We start from the raw sequence: 20,030 nt of genomic DNA, 5'->3' as shown, positions 1-20,030 counted from the left end.
TACCTGAAGAAAATTTGGAATGTCAGATCTCGTGGCTACTAGCCCCCGCGATGTTAGGGGGTGGACACTAACCTAGTTAAACGGGATGTGTATGCTCCGTATCAACTCATATCGACTCCACTTTGTATTCCCGGAGCACGTGTTGATTGCGTTTCTCGCAGGTAATACCCAAGTGGGTATAGCGTTTCCCAGATACCGGGTAGATCACATGGCCAACCGTCGAGGGCCGTCGTACGTTCAGCCTCGTCGTCAGCGTTGCCAAGCGTTGCGGACCAAGGTGGCAGCGGGCCGCAATTACCATACCAAAAGCGTATGTTAGGATCTGAAGCTGGAAACCATATGCAATCGCCGGATGTATCTACCAGTCGCTCGACAATACAGGTCAATACCGATGCCTCAGACGAGGGGGATGACTGAGGGCAGGTGTTCTTGTAAGTTCCGGGAATATGACCTCCTGCATGCAGGATATACACTGGAGTAATACATAGTAACGGTAGCCTTCCAGAGCAGTGTCCCCACTTTGACAACGTTTGCAGTCGTGGTGTCGCCTGACTTGGCAAAACTGGCAGCGGTACCTCCCTCGTTTTTGTTCCTGTTGGTGAATATCACACAAGATACCTTATGCGATATAGTCCATCCAGAGAAGACATGGCGATCTTCCTTGCAATTGCCTCATTGTCCGGGCGATTTTGTTAAGATGATCGTGGGTAGAGTCGTACCATGGTACTTGCAGATCCGGCTCGGTCCAGCGACCACATCGCGTTAGAAGCCCTCGAAACAAGTCATGGGAAAGTAAAAGCCCAATCCCTATGGATCGAGCCCCATATTCTGTATTCGGAAGACGATATGCATGTTGGAGTTGTCGTAGGAGTTGTACCATGCGCCACATAGTGGAGATGCCCCTTTGTCTCGCCTCCTCATCAACACCACTTGCACTGTGGTACTGAGCACTATCAACGCGATAATTCGGTCGGTGGCTGCTGACGGAGAAGTTGTGCTACTTTCATACTTCCTGAGACCCAGTCGTTAAACAGAGGTGGGTAAGGCGCTGACCATAGGGTGTGGAAACTGCGACACCGGACCTATCGGTATTTCTAGTCGTTGAAGGATTTCAGTCGATATCGGAGCTTCATCACATGGAAGCGTATGCGGTAGGGGCGGATGAAGAGAATCATTTGTGTTTTGTTCAGGAGTTCGCAGGAGGTTCGTCCTGCGGAGACCGTGGGCAGAGGTACGAAGGCCCACGTGCCGCATCCGCAATCGCTCGCTCAACGCGGCTCCGACGATTTCGGCTAGCGACAACGCTAACGGCCATCGTCAACTACAGGCGGCGGTTGCGTTCTACTGCTTTTACAATTTTGGGAATCACCACTTGATAATCGACAACATCAAAACGGTTCTGAGAAATGCCAACACGCCGGGCAATCGTTGGTCGCTATCGAATGCGGCTTGCGATTTCGTCTTGGCGTCATGGTAAAGTGCGCCTTCCGCAAGAGCGGGTTCGGACGGTCCACATCCTCATGTATGCCACTATCGCATCCAGCAATCTGCGCTACTCGATATTACTACTCGGAACAGTTGCATATCATGTCTCGATGACGATGACGATGTCGCGCAAATATGACTTCCTTCACATTGGCGAGGTGATATACGTTCATGTAAAGCGCGTGTATAAGTACCGAGCCTTGCTGCCATCATTAGAGCTACGAGGTGAACTGTCATCTGGTCTCCTCCCTCGAACGTAAGATTAAGCGGAAATATGATGTGGGGCTGTTGCGGTAGCAGCCAAAGACATATCCCGCACGATGATCGAGAGTGAGCAAGCAGCCCAAGACGCCACGGACTAGGATCAACTCCTTCACTTTGATACATCTTATTGTGGATCTGGGCTGAATACCTTAACCTAAACCTTCGAAACTACTGCTTAACAAAGACATTACCATCATCATCTTCCTAGCGTCCCACGCTTTACAGTTCTTACATCTGTCACACAAGCTCAGTACTCACAATCACAAATTGTCTGTCTCTGAGTATGTATAAAGGTGCCTATATGGATTCTCTCAACTCAACATCAGCACTTCACTCTCATTGCCTCAAGCTACCTTGCTAGCATCTCATCGATATGTTCACCAACAATGTTCTTCTTACCCTTGGCCTTGCTGCTTGTTCGGATGCGTTTTTTCGCATGTCTTGCCCCGGAAGAAATGTCCGAGAGCGACTTGATCCTATCGTCAGTCCCGGGGCCGTTTCTGGTCACGTCCATACAATCTCCGGTGGCGCAGGTTTCAAAGCCTCTATGACTTACGCAGACACCCAAGCTTCGAAGTGCTCATCATGCACAATCAAGGAGGATATGTCTAACTACTGGACACCTCAACTTTATGTCAAATACAAAGATGGATCTGGCTTCGCTCCAGTTCCTGTCATGGGCAGTAAATGTTCCTGCACAAGCTACATGTGAGAAACATACTAAGTTCGTACGCCTGTATTTAGACCCAAGCGACACCAACGGCGGCATGACCGTTTACTATCTCCAACGTCGTGGAGACAATCAGACAGAGAAACTGCATGCATTTCCACAAGGCTTCCGCATGGTCGCTGGTGACCCGTTCACCCGCACCTATGATGGTAGTCTTGCCGCTCAGGGCATCTCATTCAACTGTCTTGGTGCGAACAAACCTGAAACTAACGGTTTTCCTGATATTCCATGTCCAGGCGGACTGCGAGCCCAGGTTTACTTTCCCCAGTGTTGGGATGGAGTCAACCTCGATTCTGTGGACCACAAGAGTCATATGAGCTACCCAGACGGCAACGTATACAACGGTGGCAACTGTCCGTCTTCTCATCCTGTCCACACGGTGTCGATCTTCTTCGAGCTTCTCTATGATACGGCCCTGTTCAGCGATCAATGGGTTGATGGACAGAATCCATTTGTCTTCGCCCAAGGAGATGCAACTGGCTTCGGATTCCACGGTGACTTCTTCAACGGCTGGGACGTCGACGTACTCCAGGAGGCGATTGATACCTGCACGGACGACTCAGGTCGGGTTGAGGATTGCGCCGCGGTCACTATGTTCACTGACCAAGAATGCAATGACTGCAAGCTACCAACATCTGTCAGCGAGTCAACGAGTGGAAAGCTTGCCGCACTCCCTGGCTGCAACCCCGTCACCTATGGTCTAGAGCGCGTCACATCAGGAACCTGCTCTGGAACTTCACCAACACTTGGTTCCGGCGGCTCTACCAACTACATCGACCTGACTGCGATCCAGAAATGGGAGTATCTTGGATGTGGCACGGACAACGTGAGCGATAGAGCCATGAATGGTTCGTGGACGTACAATGACTACATGACGGTGGAGATTTGCGTCGACTACTGCAATAATCGTGGCTTCGCCTACGCAGCGCCTGAAAATGGCAACGAATGTTTCTGCAACAACAACCTCAATCCCAAGTACGCACCCAAGGATGGTATCATGGGCTCCTGCTCCAAGCCTTATGTGGGCAATGCCAACGAGATCTGCGGCAATGCGAATGCCATGAACATCTATCACAAGTGCTCTGCCACGTCATGCAAGAACAACGACATTGGAGGAATTGCGCCGGCGCAGAGTCAAGCGGTGGTTGCCAGATCTATCAGTCCTTCTGCCATGACTACAGTTGTCATACCGGCTATCACTACAGCTATTTAACTGGCGTATATGGGCATGTAGACGCAACACTGACGGCAAAAGTCATGCAATTCCACCTGCAGCTTGGCGAGTGATGGGCTATCGACGGACAGTAGCTTTCTATTATTTTGATCTGTAACAGCTTCGGCGTGTTTCCTTTGATGGCTTTTTGGAATTCTATAGGCGTGCTTTGTCATTGAATGACAATAGTAAAACATTAGGTTGAGTTTCGCTGTTTTTCCGCGTTACGTGATGAGAACAATAATCTGTGAGTCTTTCGATGTTCTTTTAATTGACAGATTCGCTTGGGATGCCCGATGCTGGCGCGAGCGGATGTAAGGTACCCGCCGGCTAGCTTGAAATGGCCCACGTGGTTTTGCTCTGAACTGAATAGCATTAACGCACTGGGCTAGGTCGAAGACATAAGTGGCTACACAGTCCGGCCTGCGTAACTCAAATCACATAGCAATCACAGCTCGAAAGATTCGGAGTACAGAGTCAGGGTACCGAGCCCCCGACAGACGTGACGTAATATTGCTGAGAGCATCGCATAAAAACGGCCGAGGCAGAGGCTTAGAAACGTAGCGCTGCGTTTGGCCTACGCAGTCACATCCATCTTGTACAAGCATCTGTGTAGAGTTCGTACAGATTCTATACTTGAGGCTTTTAGCCTAGCGCTGCATTGGAGAGAAGATGAATGCGCTCTACTTGCAACTGAATCATGCGCCAGCAAATTTCTGTATCTGTTAACACTAGAATAATCGCGCATTACACAAGATCAAGACAGCATGCAGGCTAGAAGTTCAGTTTTGGCAGAGTCGATGCCGACTTGCGCTCGGCATTTCATTCTCGGTCTACGTACAGAGACAATGGGCGTATTTCATCCCAGGTCTCTGACATCTTGTCGCTACGTAAACCTTCCAGTATTGCGAAACAAGTCTCTACCTCTTGCAATCCCTTGTACCGGTAGCAGCCCTGTTGGCTTAGATCTGGAGGCGCTCGACCTTATCCTTGAGGGTGCGGATCTGTCCCATGAGATCGGAAGCTTCGTTGGTCGTGATGCTGGCAGCGATAACGGGCCTGGCGACACCACAAGCGCGGCCGAGAGCCATCTTGGATGGGACGTAGACGTACGGGACGTTCTTGTCCTCGCAAAGGAGGGGCAAGTGCAAAAGGATGGCGAGAGGGGAGGTGTCGGCCGCGAGGATGATCAACTCGCTGATACCACGGTTGAGAGTCTTGGTGGCCTCGTTGGCTCCCTTCTTCAACTGCCTGTAGTGGGTCTGGCACCAAGTCAGTACATGTCTCGAAACGTCTCTGTTGGGATTAGAGAACTCACAGCCTGCTGCACAAGGTCGAGGATCTCCTGAGAGAGAGCCTGGTCGGCCTGGGGCCATGCGGCGCTGTTGTCTTCGGCCATGGTAGTAGAGGTGTGGTGATGGTAGGGTTCACTGCTGAAGCTCGTCCGAAGGAGGATTCCTATGAGATGTGAGTAATGCGACGAGAGTCTAAGATGCGACAAGAGTGTGAAGGATTAGACTGTAGGTATGCGCCGACAGTAGATCGGAGAGACTGTAGGTATGCGACTTACACTGCTTGCTCGCCCGGATTGTAGTGGAGAGGTGGTAGTTTAGAAATTTAGAATGGAGAAACCGAAAAGTTCATAGCTACCAAGATTATCGGTCTTGGCACACGTGATGGCGCAGGCTAGTGACCGGATGGGTATAGTGTCGAGGCGAGCGACGTCCAGCTCTTCGCCAACCATCGTCACCACTCCTCGACATCACAACCGCCTCCCGTCGCCGCATCCACGACTCCCGTCCATCTCAATAAAGATCTCGACACCCTTTTAGACGACTCGTCGATTACATACACCGCCGCAAAGATGGTCTCCGAACTTTGGTGAGTGAACACGGAGCTCCCTTGTCTCACATGCAGGCAGCTCCAGCTTGCCTCTTGGAGATAAGCTGGGCTCGCGACTGTCGACTGAGCATCGGAGAAGCTTCCTTATTGGCGTACAACACGAACACTAGCTAACACGATGAATACAGCCCCGTCTATGCTGTAAGTCCTCGAACCAACCTCCGCTTCGCCTCCCGACGCGATGGCACCGCGACGACCTCCTTCCATCACGTAGCTCGAACAACCATCAACATTGCATAGCATAGTCTTTAGCATGTTGGCTGTTGTCTGACTACTTGCTTCCTGTCGCTTCAGCTTGCATCTCGATATCAACATTGTCGACGCGACAGACTGCGCCATGTTTACCCAAAGAACTAGGCTAATGAGCAAATAGCCTTTCTTCGGCGCGATGGGCTGCACGTCAGCTATCGTGTTCGCGTGTACGTATTATCTCTTTGCGAACTGCATGTGAAACAAGTACTGACTTGGTATACCCATCTACAGGTTTCGGCGCTGCCTACGGAACCGCTAAGGCCGGTGTTGGTGTCTCGGCCATGGGTGTCCTCCGCCCTGACCTGATTGTCAAGAGTACGCCTAGACCAATGGACTCCGTAATGTCGTAACATAATTAACATGCTTCAGACATTATTCCCGTTGTCATGGCGGGTATTATTGGTATCTACGGTCTCGTCGTGTCCGTGTTGATCTCCAACGGTTTGACACAGGAGTCTTCGCTCTTTGCCAACTTCATCCAGCTTGGTGCTGGTCTCGCCGTCGGCCTGTCGGGTATGGCTGCTGGTTTCGCTATCGGCATTGTTGGTGACGCCGGTGTACGAGGAACCGCTCAGCAGCCTAGGTTGTTCGTCGGAATGATTTTGATTCTCATTTTCGCCGAAGTCTTGGGTACGTTACTCGCCGATCGCGATGAAGGCTTATACTGACATACACCAGGTCTTTACGGACTCATTGTCGCCCTGCTCATGAACTCCAAGGCCAGTGACGCCAAGTGCTAGACGATTACGCAGCCTCCATTGCAGATATGACAATACCTACCTGCAGCAATCATGTAACGGCATCGATACGCAAAGTCGTTCAGCAATCTACACATATGACGCGCAACACCAACATGCGCGGCATGTCTTACGTCTCCATGTATTATTCGAACGGAAGGGTAACGAGGGCTTCGAAGTTGGGAAGCGAGGTGGTAAATAATGGCATCGGTTGAGATGCACTTGCGATCCATTTGACGGCGTGTATTCTAGGGTCTCATCAATTTCATTCTGCGCGTGTAAACGAAATGCATTTGTTTCATCATAGTCATTCTGTGTCTTGAATTTCCTCATTAATAGCAACGTGGTGTAGTCGTTGGTGAGTGTCAGGCGATGTGATTACGATGTCTTTTCGCTCTTCTACGGCTGCAAAACGACTTTTCGATCGTCAAGGCCATAGGGTCGCTCTTCTTGCGGTGTTGTCTTCTGTCCGATTTTTAATTCCGCTGGATCCCTACATGCCATCTCTACGGCTACATTCCCTGCATACAGTTCGGCGGGTGGCGCTGCAGGATAACAGCTCATTTCTTGGTACTTCTCGTGGAGAGGGTTATGCGGTAACTCTACAGTGGCACGGCGCTCCTGTCTTCTTCTCTTTTCTACCTTCCAGGCTAAGAGCGCAACGAGCATAAGTAGTATGGTAATCACGGCTACACCAATACCGATTCCTGCGCGCGCGCTCCGATGCTGAGCCCTTGCGGCGGATTTGATGCGTTAACAACTCGCAATACGGGGTCACGATTTCAAACCGAGCAAAGCGGACGAAATAACTTGGATACGAAGGAGATTTATTTACGCTAGAAGTCTGTAGCGGACTCATCTGTTTGTGGGCGTCTCTGATATGTCACGAGCCCAGCACACTCTTTCTGGAAAAGGGGCCCTTGTGCATGGTACAATCATGTGTCACAGGAAGAACCTTTGAACCGACGTTCTCTACCGTTCATCAGCAAGCCGTGGCAATCTAATCAACTTGTTGGAGAAGGTAAGTTTTCTTCTTCACAAACGTCCCGTAGGGCAAGACAGAACGAGCTCCATCCCGGGTAAAGAAAGTAAGCAGAAGAGTCACCTAAGGCGTTATGTATCGATGTACTCATAGTGTAGATTTAGTATTGATGGTCTTTGTAATAGGCAGTGTTCATGATCAACGCTATTCATGTCTCAACAGCCTTAGCTATCATTTCACTTTCTTGCCCACACCATTAAGCCGAAAACCCTTAGTCGGTTCACTTGAACTATAATCAATCTGGAAACTAACTTGTTATAAGACACTAACCTGAAGACTTGCCTCTTTCCACGCACTACCATAGCTACTTATGTATAATTGCAAACGCAGGTTTTCTTCCTCATGACTAGAAGTTCGCGCAAACCTGCTCAAAAGCGTCACAGATACATTCTCTCACGCACATCTTATCTCAAAAAATCCAAGGTCACGCTCGAAAGCAAACGCCCCTCATCTCAATATGATCTCCGCTACTAAGATATATAATGAACTTCCTCCTTCCTTAACCCTCTTATTAATGAAAATTCCAGAGCTACCTTCACAACATCTCTAGATCATATATATATAGCATTTATCCTTCTGGTTCAAATCTCCCTTGCATATCCTGCAAAACTCTTCTTTCAGTGAACCGCCAGGATGTCTGGTTCGCAAGCCAGCCAACCTTCTCGACGCGACGGGCAATCTTCGTCCCAAAACCCCTACAACACTCCTCGCCATGGCCGAATCCCTTCTCGTACCGGTATTGAGCCCTTGTCCCCTCCTCATGTCGGCCAGCCGCCTCTTCCTGGTCACCGAATCCCTCCAACTGTCCACCATCTCCGAGAAGACGTACCAACCCCTCTCCAGCGCTGGAACGGCGAGTCTGTAACCCCATTCATGCGCTGGGCGTACACAGTCCGAGATAACTCAGGACAAGCTCGTCCCAATTACAATTACGACCCGGACATGAATAACGCCATATTCCTCAGCGAGACCATCGTAAGTCCGCATTCATATCCTCTTCAACCATTGCTCCAAGAAGGTACTAACTTACAATCAGGATGACTTCGACCGAAACCCTGCCTTGATCCACGAACTCATCCTCCGCATCGCCAATCCAGAACTCGGTCACGCTTCCATGGACTGGATTCGTCAAAACCGGTCACTTGTCGATATACTCCTGTACCGCCACTACCAGCAGTACGGTGGTCTCATGCTACCTCCGACGGCGCCAGCGATCCAAGCCATGCGTTCTCATGAGACAGCAGTCAACTCTGCTAGGTCTGCTGGTGCGACTCCAGATCAGCTCCCACACATCAGTTTCCCGTCTTTTGGTCCCCCTCCAGACGACAGTGTCCCTAAGGCGCCTGGGCAGAAAGGCAAGGCACCGGTACCTGGTTCTTCTCCAAGTGGGAATCCTTGGGGTAGTATTGGAGACAGGCGCCGTTTTGGAGGTGGTCGAGGTCGAGGTGCTAGTGGAGGTGGAGTGGCTATCTGAGTAAGTTGTATACCTCCTGCCCCTACCATTAGACCACGTTGGAGAGCTTCGAAAAGCTCCACGACCTCCTGGCTGTATTATGCTTGCCTATCTGATGTCTGAAAGTAGAGCCTTGTTGACCTCAAGCAGACCTCCTGAGAACCAGATCGCGGTATACTCACTATTTGTATCGTTCCTGATATGGCTTGAGATGGCTCAGACAGGCGGCAAAGGATGGGTTGATTACACCGAGAGATTTGGAAAAGTAGAACTGCTCATATATGAATTCCATTCAAATCATTACTATCATGTACCCATTGCCAACCCAGTGATCTCGCTTACAAGCCACTCTTCTCGTTCTTGACGTCCCTCACGCTAAGAGTCTCGACGTTTTCAGCGTCACCAACCTCACGACCGCCAATGTATTTGCTCTCCTTCATGTTGTTCATAGCATCTTCTTGAGCGTCGGCCTTGCGGAAGGTCATGTAGAAACCGATGCCACCGAACATGGCGATAACAGCGACAGAACCATAGTTCCATACCAACAGTGGGTCCTCGGACAGACTGACAAAGGCCTGACCAAGAGCAGCGGAGACAGCGGAGGTGGAGAGAGCGACAGCCTGGATGGTAGACTTCATGTTGTTGGGTGCCTTAGTGTACGCGTACTCAAGCTTGGTGATAGATGCCAAAATTTCAGACATGCCGATCAGACCGTAGGGGAAGACTTGGACCCAGACGGAGATGTCGGCGCTGCAGTCGTCGCGGGTCTTGCTAAGGGCATTAATGTTATCACCACATGCCGACATCTTATAGATGAAGTACTGAATGACACAGGCAGACACCATGGCGAACGAAGAAAGTGCAAATCCAGCAGTGATCTTCTTGATGGGCGAGAGGTTGACACCAGCCTTGCGCAGACCAGGGTAAATAAGGAAGTCCATGATTGGGATGAGGATAACGATGAAGATGGGGTTCAACTTCGAGACGATATCGTTCGGTGTCTTTCCGAGGTTCATGGTGTTGGCTTGAGACACAAGATTGTTGGTCATCTACAATCGTTAGCTCAAGATACTTGCTGAACTTTTTAAATCTCATACCTGATTGTACGCGAGCCAATACAGAGGGTACCAAAGGAAAACCTTGCAGGCCAGGATACCACGCTTGACTTCGTCGACCCAGGCATCATCAAAGGTCATCCAGTCAGGGACGCTCTCACCACTAGCGCGAAGGGCACTAGGCTTGATCCTGTCCCAGAAACCATCATCCTTGAATGTGTTCTTGCGGGGTGACTTTTTGATGCCGAGACCAATTAGCTTGAAAGCCTTGCCCATAACAGATCCAGTGGGTGGCGAGAGCTTGTAGTGTTTCTTCATGGTGATGAGGATGATCGGACATAGTAGGTAGCAGATAGTTGGCAGTGTGTACGAAAGCCAGAAACCAACGAAGTGCTGAATGACGTTAGCATAGTTGCTCAACATGCCTTGACAGGGCAATTACCTCTGAGTAAACCATGGCAAGAGAACCACAGATAGAACCACAGTTGATCAAGAAGTAGAAGTAGATGTATATACGCGCAGTGGTGGTAGCGGGATCGACAATTTCCTTGCTTCCGTTCTTCTTTACGCGGACGTAGGCTTTCTGGTCTTTGTACTGTTCGGCAATGAGCGGCGAGATGTTACTCTTGAAACCACCAGTTCCGATACCCATGATGACAAGACCGACAGCGAAGATACCGATGGAGACGTTGGGCTTGACAATGACGGCGGGGATGGCAGACATAATCAAAATGATATGGCCAATGAGAGCGATAAAATTCGAGTACTGGATGGTGTTGTAACGTCCCCAGTACTCGTCAGCTAGCCAGGCACCGCCGAGAGGTGTGATGTAGGACCAGAATTGGTTGAACATTGTAAGACCGGTCGAAGCACGTTGTCCCATGTCTAGGGCACCGCTACCGGGCTTCTTGAGAAATCCAGCACCCGTCTTGGAGCCAGGAGGAAGTGGCTTCTGGATGAAGTCTGATGACAGTCAATACATGCCAAAGAATGTTGTTCCAAATTCCACTCACTAACGAAGACGGCACTGGTACCGTAGTAACTGAAGCGCTCGACGAATTCAACAGCAGCTACAGTCCATGCTTGCCATGGAATGCGACCAGCAACCCTGGGAAGAGTGGCCCACTCCTCCTCAGTAGGGAAAGGACCCAAAAGGTTGGTGTGCTCATCGTTGATAGAACCTGTAGAGCTGGTGTCGATTGGAATTGGGTCGGTAGCAGTAGCACCCTTGGTAATTTCCAGAGACGCCTTGACGTTGGTAGTGGCTGCCATTGTGCTGAAGATGATATTAAACCAAACTTCGAGGCAGAGCAGGAGTAACAAGATACAACCGCAGAACTGAATGCGCGAGATCACACGCTGGCGGTGGGGGGTCAAGCAAACGCAATGGGCGATGGACTTGAATGCCTGCGGTGCGAACAGGTGTACCATGCCCCTCTTCATATACATGCAGATCGGGAACCAGACCGAAGCATTGGACAGGAGTTTCACAAGGGTCGCACGCGACTATCGAGCGTGTCCACTTTCGCCATGGCATTTCGTTCGTTCGGTTGTCGTGTGTTATCACTGCTACATGCACATCAACAGCATCCAAGACCATGGGACGGCGCCTAGTCCGGTCGAAGGATCACAATGCGACCCCTCAGACATACTGCCGCAGTTAAGCGCGTTACTTAGAGGCATCCAAGGCCGTGGTAGCCCCAGGGTCAGGATAAGATAGGAATGAGCAAAGGATCCGGGCGCCAATACGAGCGACCAGCCTTGTACCATGGGCGCGGCGGAACGTTCGAAAAAGACGTGCCAAGCTGTGCTAAGCAGGAAAAGATAACAGTCGTCGAAGCTTCCATGCGGGCGCGCCAGAAATGCCAAGTTTTGTTCCATTTCTTGGTCTTGTCACCTCCCATTCTGGCCCTAGTCACGATTGCAACGCGCCTGAATGGACCTAGGATCTCCGTGAGAATGGTAGCCAAGGGCTTGGATGTAGGGTTATCAGTATAAGCGTTTCATTATTGTTACCTCCTTCTGAAATTGATCACGCGCGAGACGATGGCTGAAGGGGCGTGGTTGGGATGGCGTTGCAAAAGTGCTCAAGTGATGATGAAGCGGTGGGTAATATTGGTGGTCGGGCAAACCTCACGCTAACGAGCACGGTCCTCAAGCGGAAATCTGGAGGAAAAGTTGGCGGAGCCAACACCGCACCAACCAGCGGCTTTCAATTGCACATCTATGGCTATCTGTTTTCCGGAAGGATGAAGGTTGCATCTCCACTGAGGCGGATCGCAAGCCATGCAGCATATCTTTTCAAAACTTTTGCCCTTATCTTTACACATTTCGGCCCCTCCGAATTCTCTTGCTAATTGAAATCGACGTTTAATCATCCGTAGTTCTAGATCCTAATAAAGGTTAGCAATACCTTCAAATGGTTTTACTAGATAGCTTTACCTGGAGTGAATGGTCTCGCTTCAGGACGGAGCACGGAACTGCTAGCTCTTCTTGAAGATGAAGCTTGTCCCAGAGGAGGTACCGAATGGTCTTCATTCTGTGCCAATACTTGACCTTGTTGACCCGCTGAAGCAGCACGATGGTGTTGGAATTGTTGTCCTTGACGACTGGGCACGCGGAATTGCTGCGGAACAAGCATTACTTGTGGTGGCGACATTGGGTAAGCGCTACTGGCTCGTGGTTGAGCAGAGTTGGCCTGTTGCGCGTTGTGGTAGCTTTGATTGACATTCCATTCACTGTACGATTGCGGTGGAGGGTTGCCATAATGCTGCATACCGTACCCAACCATTGATGGAGTAGGCGCGTATGGAGTACGCGCCATCGAAGGATCGTCGTAGGGCTGATTGTATCCACCAAATGGAGCTGGTGGGTATTGCGGGGACGGCTGTTGCACCGCCTGAGACACACGCGCTCCTCGATTAAAGTGATGGCCGTTATCTGGATGTCCTTCGTATCCTCCACGAAGCTGCCGTGGCCGAATTGTCTGAACATATCTGCCTCCGTGATGACCTTCAGTTTCGAGGTTGAGAGCGCTCATCTGTTTCTGCAGCGCCCTGTTTTCATCCATGAGCTGCGGCGGTTGTGTCCGAGCAGGGCGGCTGCCCCTAGCCTGATTTCCTCGTCGGAGATCTGGATTTGGATCTCGACCGAGCGAGAAGAGCAGGTATGGCCCTTGTGTAGATGCATGGCGTACGAATATACGAATGCACATCTGGCTACCTAGCTCAGTGACCTTCGTGAATTTCGACAGCTCCTTCGGCGTAAGGGTTTCCGAGCTGAGGAGAGTCAGGCGAAGACGTTCGATCGTCAACGGAAAGTCTTCGTAAAAGGGCTGTGTTGTATGTGTCAGTGCCTAGGAGCAGGAGATAGTGATGTGCCTTTTGAACATCTCAGAAGCGTTCCACATGTTACTTTCTTGTTGCCAAGTCAGGAGAAAATATTTGGTGTTTTCCTGGTGCAGCTATCCTTCAAAGGGTAACGTTCAGTTCACTTACTATTAGATGTATATTGCGCCTCGCATGAAGGATACTCTTCATCCAATCATCCGCGGATTTGCCTGGTTGCGCGAATACCGACTGCAGGAAGGGAACCAGCTCATCTCGAGCCCATTCCATATTGAGGGGTGCTATGATCGAAGAAGGTTCGGGGGCTGGGTTGTTAGAGTCCGCCATGATAGTAAGTGATTGTTCGAAGACGTCGTTGAGGAAGGATCAGAAGCGGAAGTTGTTGGAGAAAATATCTATACACATTTGAAGAAGATTTTATACACAGACAATATAAGGGTCTGGAGTTCATGAGCAATCTTTACCTTTTTATCTTGCTCAATCGCTCATTCACTTGCTGTTTCCACGTCATTGCCTGGTCATTTGCACAATGTCAGCCTGCTAGACAAGCACGCAATAGCTTCGAACGAATGTCACGTTCACCTTGAGCAAACAAAATTGTGTACTGTAGTTACCGCTGCTGACTATGGCCATCGTATTGAACAGTAGTAATCGAGGTTCTGAAGGGCGCTTCACTTTCCGTAATATTCGTAGAACATAATAGACCTTCTCCTGTCGTATGTGTTAATTAGCCGCTTCGTTGACTGAGATTTGCAAAGTGAATGTAGAAAAGAGCGTGCATCATGAATCGTAGGCAATGAGATAATATTGGTATTGAATTACAGTCAGAAAGAAGAGGAATGAAGAAAGTCGACTATGTCGGACGTAGGACAATAGAGAGAAAGTGGACGCAAAGAAACCCCACTAGCCGATGCAGCTCTTTTCCTTTGCCAGACCCATTCCAAACCTCAGAGTGCAAAAGACCGTCTACCCCTCTCGACATCCTCAATCCAATCCCTCAACGCGCCAGTTCTCTCCTCATTGAGAGAGGCCTCCTGCTGCTGGCGACCCATCATTCCACTTGCGGCAAAACTAACCTTGCTCCCATTTTTTCGTAGCCGGTGTAAAGGATTTAAAGCTTTCTAAGCAGGGGGGTTTGGCGTAGTACTTCGATCCCTCCTTAGCAATCCCCTTCTCTCCGACGTCTTCGGCCGTGGACTGACACTATCCTGCTGGCTGCCTGCATCAATAGGCTGGAAGCTGCTGCGTATAGATACCATGCCTTTGCCTACACCAATGTTCTGCTCGGCACCACCACCCTGGTCTGAGATGGTAAATTGAGCTTCACCGAGTTCTTTGTCGCCACCGAACCTGCTATGGTCTTTGACAACGAGCCTGAAGAAGGCATCGGCGGTACAAGATGCTTTGAAGCTCTCTTCGCTGGGATCAAAGGATACAGAACCTTGGGGTGCCTTAATGTGATCGGTTTTGTGAATTTCCTTCTTGCCGAGCTGGATGTGTACACGTAGGTTGGTGTTAGCAGGGAAGCCATCAGCGCTGAGAACGGTGATGTTGGCTGTGCCTTGCTCGGCACCTCCAGAGCCGCCATCGCCAAACCGGCTGTGGAAACTCTGAGCGCCCCAGCTGCGGTGTCTGTTGTGGTTCGCACTATCCTTAGTAGGTGTATTCGGCTCGCCTTCGACAGAGATCATGGGCGTATCTGCGGAGGGTCGTTCTGCAGTGCTTGGTCGTTCAAGCTCCTCTTCAGGGGCTTCGCCGCGCGACTTTCTACGCTTGAAACCACGGCCAAGGAAAGTGCCTGCGCGGACCACGTTACCACCAACAAATGCGGCGCCCTTACCAACGCCCTTGACGGGCGCACCGATGACCTTGCCTGGAACAGCAAAGGTGCCAGAGAATGTGCTCGAGCCTTGACGGGATCGTACGACGTAATCTGGCTTGAACAACATTCGAAGTCGGATGGCGCCTGACTTGCCATCAAGAGCAAGCGTGACCTCTTGCTGCTGGAAAGGCTCCAGAATCTCCAAGTTGATGGATGACTTGCCAAGGAAGTCTGCCTTGTCGCCAAAGTCCCAATCGTAGACATTGACGACAAAGTCAGCCGCTGTTCGACTTCGTACAGGTACCTCAAAGTACTCGTTCCATGCTGGGTGGAGAGTCTTCTTTTGTGTCTTGGTCTTGTACACCTCCTTATCGTTGAGCATGAACTTGCAGTAAGGATCCGAGAAGCCGTTACGGTCCGCAGCTGGAAGATCTGCCGCATCAAGCACATCTACTCGCAATGTACCTTGGTTGTTGAATGATTCGCTGGGATCAAGACGCATCTTTACGGGAATGTACTTGAGCATGACGGTGATCTTGTTATCACGTCCGTTTTTGTCCTTGAGTGTGAATTGGGTGGGTGTGTTCAGAGATCTCCGCAGCGTATCGACAGTGTTTCCTGTCAGCTTAGCAATGACATGGTCTTCATGGTCCTCGCCATCATTGTCGACGTGTTCGATGATTCGGAGGGTGATCTTGGAGAAATCGAGCTCACGGATCATTGTGTCACCAACTGCATCGCGATTAGCTTAGCTGTTGATTCGAATCCGGACAGAACCTACCATCGTTGAATGTCATCTTGTTGCTCCGGATCTTTGCGCTGGAATAGCTGGCGTAGGCCATGTCATCCATAATGACATCGACATGACCACCTGTTCTTGCGAATTCGCCATCGATAAGCTTGAAGACAAGCAGACCGGACTCTACATCACGTTAGCTAATGCTCACAAAGGTAGGAATAAGGATACGGGAACAGGTTGTAAGTCGGGGTGACCAACTCAACAAACTAAACTCCTCTGTATCCTCAAAAGTGACATGCAACCTACCGTACTGCTGCAAGTCGTCCGCAGTAAGCCTCAATTTCTCGATTTTTGGCTTCTCTGGGATCGACTCTTCTTGTTGTAGCTCGTTCTTCGCTAGCTCCTTAGCCATGTCCTTCTCAGTAGATTTGAGCGATGAGATGGTACCGGCAGTCTCCGACCTGCTCAAAGTAGAAGAACCGGATACAACACGTTGATGGCTGAGCTTGGATCCAACAGAGATGGGTCGGGTGGTGCCGTTGCCGTTTGCTGTAGCCTCCTCGGCTTCTTCTTCCTCATCCTCTTCAGGGTCCCAGGTGGGATATGTTGGGTAGAAGGAGCAAGTGTAGTTCAGTATGCCATGAGGCTGAGCGTGTCCAGCCAATCGGAGAGGTCCCGCTGTGGGTTGCTTCTGTTCTTGAACAAGGTACTCGCCGTTCTCATCCTGCTGGATGTAGTCACCAGCCAAGAGCTCGATGTGTCCGAGTGGACGATCCTTGCCGAGATTCTCATCGTCCATGACCTCTAGCGTAAGCTTCTCGCGGACAGTATGGACAGGCACATAAATGACCTCATCCCAATCAGGGTCAAGGTTATTCTTGAACACAACAGTTCGGCCCTTCTCGATACCAGAGAGTAGAACGCGTACGTAGGGATCCGACTTGCCTAGTGCTTCAAGGTTACGGAGCCCACGCGCGCTCTGGAAGTGCAACCTCATCACACCGATTGGAGTAAGGTAACCACTGGAAGACACTGCGCCCTTCAACGCAACTGGCTTCCAGTCAAGCTTCATTTTGACGCGACCACTCGATGTACCCGCGAGGTTATACCACTCGTGACCCTTGGCCATAAGTTCCAGCATGTCGTCCAAAGTGATCTGGTAGGTACCAAGGATTGGGTCAGCTGCGAGATCGCGGTCGTCCTTGATGACAAGACCGAGCTTGGCCTTCTTACGATCGGTGATGAGCATTTCTTTGGTCGCATCTGGCCAGATGGGCTGATTCGTCCTCTTCATGACCCGCGATTTATGAATCTCGTGGCCGTTGAGCAACAGAACGGCGTATGGGCTGAGCTGCCCAATCATGCTCTTGCTGCCGTCCATGTCCTTGGCCTGCTCAACAGTGAACTTGCAAATACCCGTACGTGACTCTGGTGGAGGCTCCTTGGTACCGTCTTCGAGTGTGGTGCCTTCCAGCACCGGGAAGAAGCGCACGTCTGCTGTTACCATACCACGAGCGCGACCGCCTGACATGACCTCGAGCTGCAAGTTCTCATGGTCGGGAATTTCCTCTAGCTGCTCAAGGGCAAATGTAGCGGTACCAAGCTCCTTGTCCTTCCGGATGTCGTTGTAGTCAAAGAGGTTGATAGTAAGCGAATCTTTCAACGAAGTTACAATGATGTTGACAGTCTCATTCCAACGAGGGCTGGCGTTTTCGTGCACCGTCTTGGTGCGTGCGAGCACATTACGGTTGTTGATAGAAACTGTGGCATATGGATCAGGGGTGCCGGAGAACTTGTCAGGGTTCTTGAGACCTTGTGCACCGTGGAAGTGGACTTGTAGAACTCCGATCGCTTGATCGACAGGGTTACCTGCAAGCATCTTGGCGATCTCGATAGGGAACACATTGGGATCATACATCATTGGGCCCAAATTGGCATGGATCTGCTCCATGATAAAAGTCTCCAGACCAGGAATGAAGTTGATGTCGAAACCGAACGTCTCTCCACCCAAAGGCTTGCAAACGTAGTCGATGGTTGGGCGCTCCAAGAAGGACATTTCGACCTTCTCAATGTGGGGGAAAGGCAGTTGTAGCTTGAACTTCAAGCGCATCAGACCGGAAAAGGCCATGTCTTCTACGATAACATCGAGACCCTTGCTAACAAGACCCTTTCCAATGCGGATTTCCAGGACGATCTTTGGGTTGATCTTGTTCTTGATCTGTCTAGCGGTAAGATCGGCTGTGTCGTTGGGCGTGAAGCTGAACTTCCAGTCCATGAGAACAATGTCATCCTGTGTCTTGGGGTACGTCTTGACGTGCTCCAAGCGCGGAGGCTTTGTTCCGAGGACGAACGTCTTCATCTTCAGGCTGTCGAGAAAGGCTGGTGTCGACGTCGAGAGCACTTGGTCTACAGTACCCACAATGGTGTCACAGAGGACAGGCGCGTAGATGGGCCAGAACTTGACAAGGAAGCTGTTGATCCACTCGAGACTCTCCGTGTCCGTCTCCAGCTTGTTCTTGGCCATCTCGCGGTTGAGGTCGTCTCGCGCATTGCGGCGCACGCGACGGATCGAGGTTCGGTAGTAGGTGCCGCAAATGGCCATGAAGATCATGATCCAGCCCAGTCCGCCGCCTAGCACACCGACGACCCACGAACTCAGGCATGCAAAGATGATGATGCCTGTGTTGTGGTACCAGTCGCCAAAGAACTTGTCCTCTATCCGGCCTTCCAGCCATGTCTGGTGGTCGGCCAGGGACGCCTCTTCCTCGTCCTTGTTCTCCGAGCCTGGCATTCCGAATCGCGGCGCCCACCCAACGCGATCCCACCGTGCATCGTCGTCGAGGTGTTGGGGCGCGTGGCCGTTTGCCTTGGCCTGCTCTGGAGTTTCTATGGCACCGTCTTTTGTGGGCGTAGGGAGGTCGTACTCTGGAGGGCTTTTGTCGTTGTCGGCGTCTGACACGAGTGCCGTCGCATTCTTGTTCCGCTCGTGGTGGAAGTTTGCGGGGACACGCGCTCTTGCCTGTGCCCGCTTCTGCTCGGGGCTCGCATCGGGGTCGAACTGGAAGGCCGCGCTGCCGCCCGCTTGCGCCTGATCGACCAGGGCATTCTCTGCTTGGTGCGCCGTAATCGAGGAATTGGGGTCCTTTGCGGCGTCGAGCAAGCCTTGCTGCTTCAGCTCGGATTCACGCGATTGCGTAGCCATGTCGGCAATACCGAGCGGAAGTCCGACCCGCTCACGCTGTGTTGCGGTTGCCGATGCTGGGCGTGCAATTGGGCGCTCGCGATCGAGGGGTGGATAGGAAACAGGCTGGGGGAGTCGTGGGAGCGAAGTAGAAGAAAGAGAGCGGCTGGGTGGTGGTGTTGGGCTTCTGGAAACCTGTTGTTTGGCTGGTTAGCTTTCCTTGGTAAACGGCGGCAGCTATGCTTTAGCGATACTGCAGCTATACTCGGGTGGATGGCACTACCTAGCTTACTCGCCGAAGTAATTCCTGGCACGGGAGGAAAAAACAAAGGAAAGGCCGAAGGAATGACTATGTTCAGGGTTCTCGTAGGAGACAGACGCGCAAGCGGTCCTACTCAGACGCAATCAGGGAGCTTGGATGAGGTCTTGACTAGCAGCTGTAGGCCATGACGATCCGCCCGTGCTCGCCCTGCACTGCCACATATGACATAGAGAACTACGCGTATCCCGACCTTCAGCTGCAGACAACCTTTCACCCTGTATCACTACTGTGCCGTGCCGCTAGCCAGTCATTGTCCGATGATCAGAACCTTGTCTCCCCCTCCATCTATCGTGACGCTACCCACCTGCAGGGCTCGCACGGCGTTCCCGTTGATTTATCTAACCATTAGCCCCAGGGTCCGTCCCGCACACCCAAACGCAAACATGTGAGAACATAGCAGCAGTATTACACCGCCACATCGTCGGCAAAATCCTTCTTCCATCACTTTCTTACCGCAACTTCAGAAGAAAGAATTGCGACATGGTT

At 51.1% G+C, this 20,030-nt stretch overlaps 7 protein-coding genes across 7 annotated transcripts; 3 read left to right on the top strand and 4 right to left on the bottom strand.

Annotated features, from left to right (window-relative positions):
- Window positions 1-2,135: 2,135 nt before the first annotated feature.
- Window positions 2,136-4,174, top strand: CC77DRAFT_1074590 (hypothetical protein; the record flags this gene model as incomplete). The annotated part of the gene is made up of 3 exons (XM_018529213.1): window positions 2,136-2,206; window positions 2,236-2,432; window positions 2,494-4,174. The coding sequence occupies 3 exons, from the start codon at window positions 2,136-2,138 to the stop codon at window positions 3,690-3,692; spliced, it is 1,467 nt and encodes a 488-aa protein (XP_018383336.1). The 3' UTR covers window positions 3,693-4,174.
- Window positions 4,175-4,654: 480 nt separating this feature from the next.
- On the bottom strand, window positions 4,655-5,091 carry CC77DRAFT_941527 (L30e-like protein; the record flags this gene model as incomplete). The annotated part of the gene is made up of 2 exons (XM_018534799.1): window positions 4,655-4,954; window positions 5,011-5,091. The coding sequence occupies 2 exons, from the start codon at window positions 5,089-5,091 to the stop codon at window positions 4,655-4,657; spliced, it is 381 nt and encodes a 126-aa protein (XP_018383335.1).
- An 876-nt stretch (window positions 5,092-5,967) lies between these two features.
- Window positions 5,968-6,586, top strand: CC77DRAFT_941277 (vacuolar ATP synthase 16 kDa proteolipid subunit; the record flags this gene model as incomplete). Its single annotated transcript, XM_018534787.1, has 4 exons — window positions 5,968-6,013; window positions 6,078-6,161; window positions 6,216-6,476; window positions 6,525-6,586. Coding segments are annotated over 4 exons (453 nt in total), but the record flags the coding sequence as incomplete, so codon positions are not given.
- A 1,672-nt stretch (window positions 6,587-8,258) lies between these two features.
- CC77DRAFT_1074578 (hypothetical protein) lies at window positions 8,259-9,259 on the top strand (the record flags this gene model as incomplete). The annotated part of the gene is made up of 2 exons (XM_018529212.1): window positions 8,259-8,600; window positions 8,662-9,259. The coding sequence occupies 2 exons, from the start codon at window positions 8,259-8,261 to the stop codon at window positions 9,097-9,099; spliced, it is 780 nt and encodes a 259-aa protein (XP_018383333.1). The 3' UTR covers window positions 9,100-9,259.
- A 157-nt stretch (window positions 9,260-9,416) lies between these two features.
- CC77DRAFT_1011140 (PTR2-domain-containing protein) lies at window positions 9,417-11,405 on the bottom strand (the record flags this gene model as incomplete). The annotated part of the gene is made up of 4 exons (XM_018523689.1): window positions 9,417-10,127; window positions 10,176-10,526; window positions 10,576-11,096; window positions 11,147-11,405. 4 exons carry the CDS (start codon window positions 11,403-11,405, stop codon window positions 9,417-9,419), a joined length of 1,842 nt encoding a protein of 613 aa, XP_018383332.1.
- Window positions 11,406-12,503: 1,098 nt separating this feature from the next.
- Window positions 12,504-13,807, bottom strand: CC77DRAFT_1063897 (hypothetical protein; the record flags this gene model as incomplete). The annotated part of the gene is made up of 3 exons (XM_018528674.1): window positions 12,504-12,526; window positions 12,576-13,467; window positions 13,631-13,807. 3 exons carry the CDS (start codon window positions 13,805-13,807, stop codon window positions 12,504-12,506), a joined length of 1,092 nt encoding a protein of 363 aa, XP_018383331.1.
- Window positions 13,808-14,390: 583 nt separating this feature from the next.
- Window positions 14,391-19,411, bottom strand: CC77DRAFT_241785 (tricalbin). The gene is made up of 3 exons (XM_018530825.1): window positions 16,348-19,411; window positions 16,084-16,224; window positions 14,391-16,034 (listed from the first exon to the last, which is right to left on the bottom strand). Exons 1-3 carry the CDS (start codon window positions 19,241-19,243, stop codon window positions 14,602-14,604), a joined length of 4,470 nt encoding a protein of 1,489 aa, XP_018383330.1. The 5' UTR covers window positions 19,244-19,411; the 3' UTR covers window positions 14,391-14,601.
- Window positions 19,412-20,030: the final 619 nt, after the last annotated feature.

This window comes from Alternaria alternata (genome assembly GCF_001642055.1).
Source record: "Alternaria alternata strain SRC1lrK2f unplaced genomic scaffold CC77scaffold_17, whole genome shotgun sequence".
Taxonomy (NCBI): Eukaryota; Fungi; Ascomycota; class Dothideomycetes; order Pleosporales; family Pleosporaceae; genus Alternaria; species Alternaria alternata.
Note: the sequence above shows the minus strand (reverse complement) of the source record. Positions and strands in the feature narration are given on the sequence as shown.

What these genes read in the sequence shown, in the direction of transcription:
- CC77DRAFT_241785 (XM_018530825.1), bottom strand. Translation starts at nt 19,243, where the DNA reads ATGGCTACGCAATCGCGTGAATCCGAGCTGAAGCAGCAAGGCTTGCTC. An exon ending in GGACGACTTGCAGCAGTACG is followed by an intron (nt 16,225 to 16,347) that starts GTAGGTTGCATG and finishes AACGTGATGTAG; the next exon opens with AGTCCGGTCTGCTTGTCTTC. An exon ending in CAAGATGACATTCAACGATG is followed by an intron (nt 16,035 to 16,083) that starts GTAGGTTCTGTC and finishes ATCGCGATGCAG; the next exon opens with TTGGTGACACAATGATCCGT.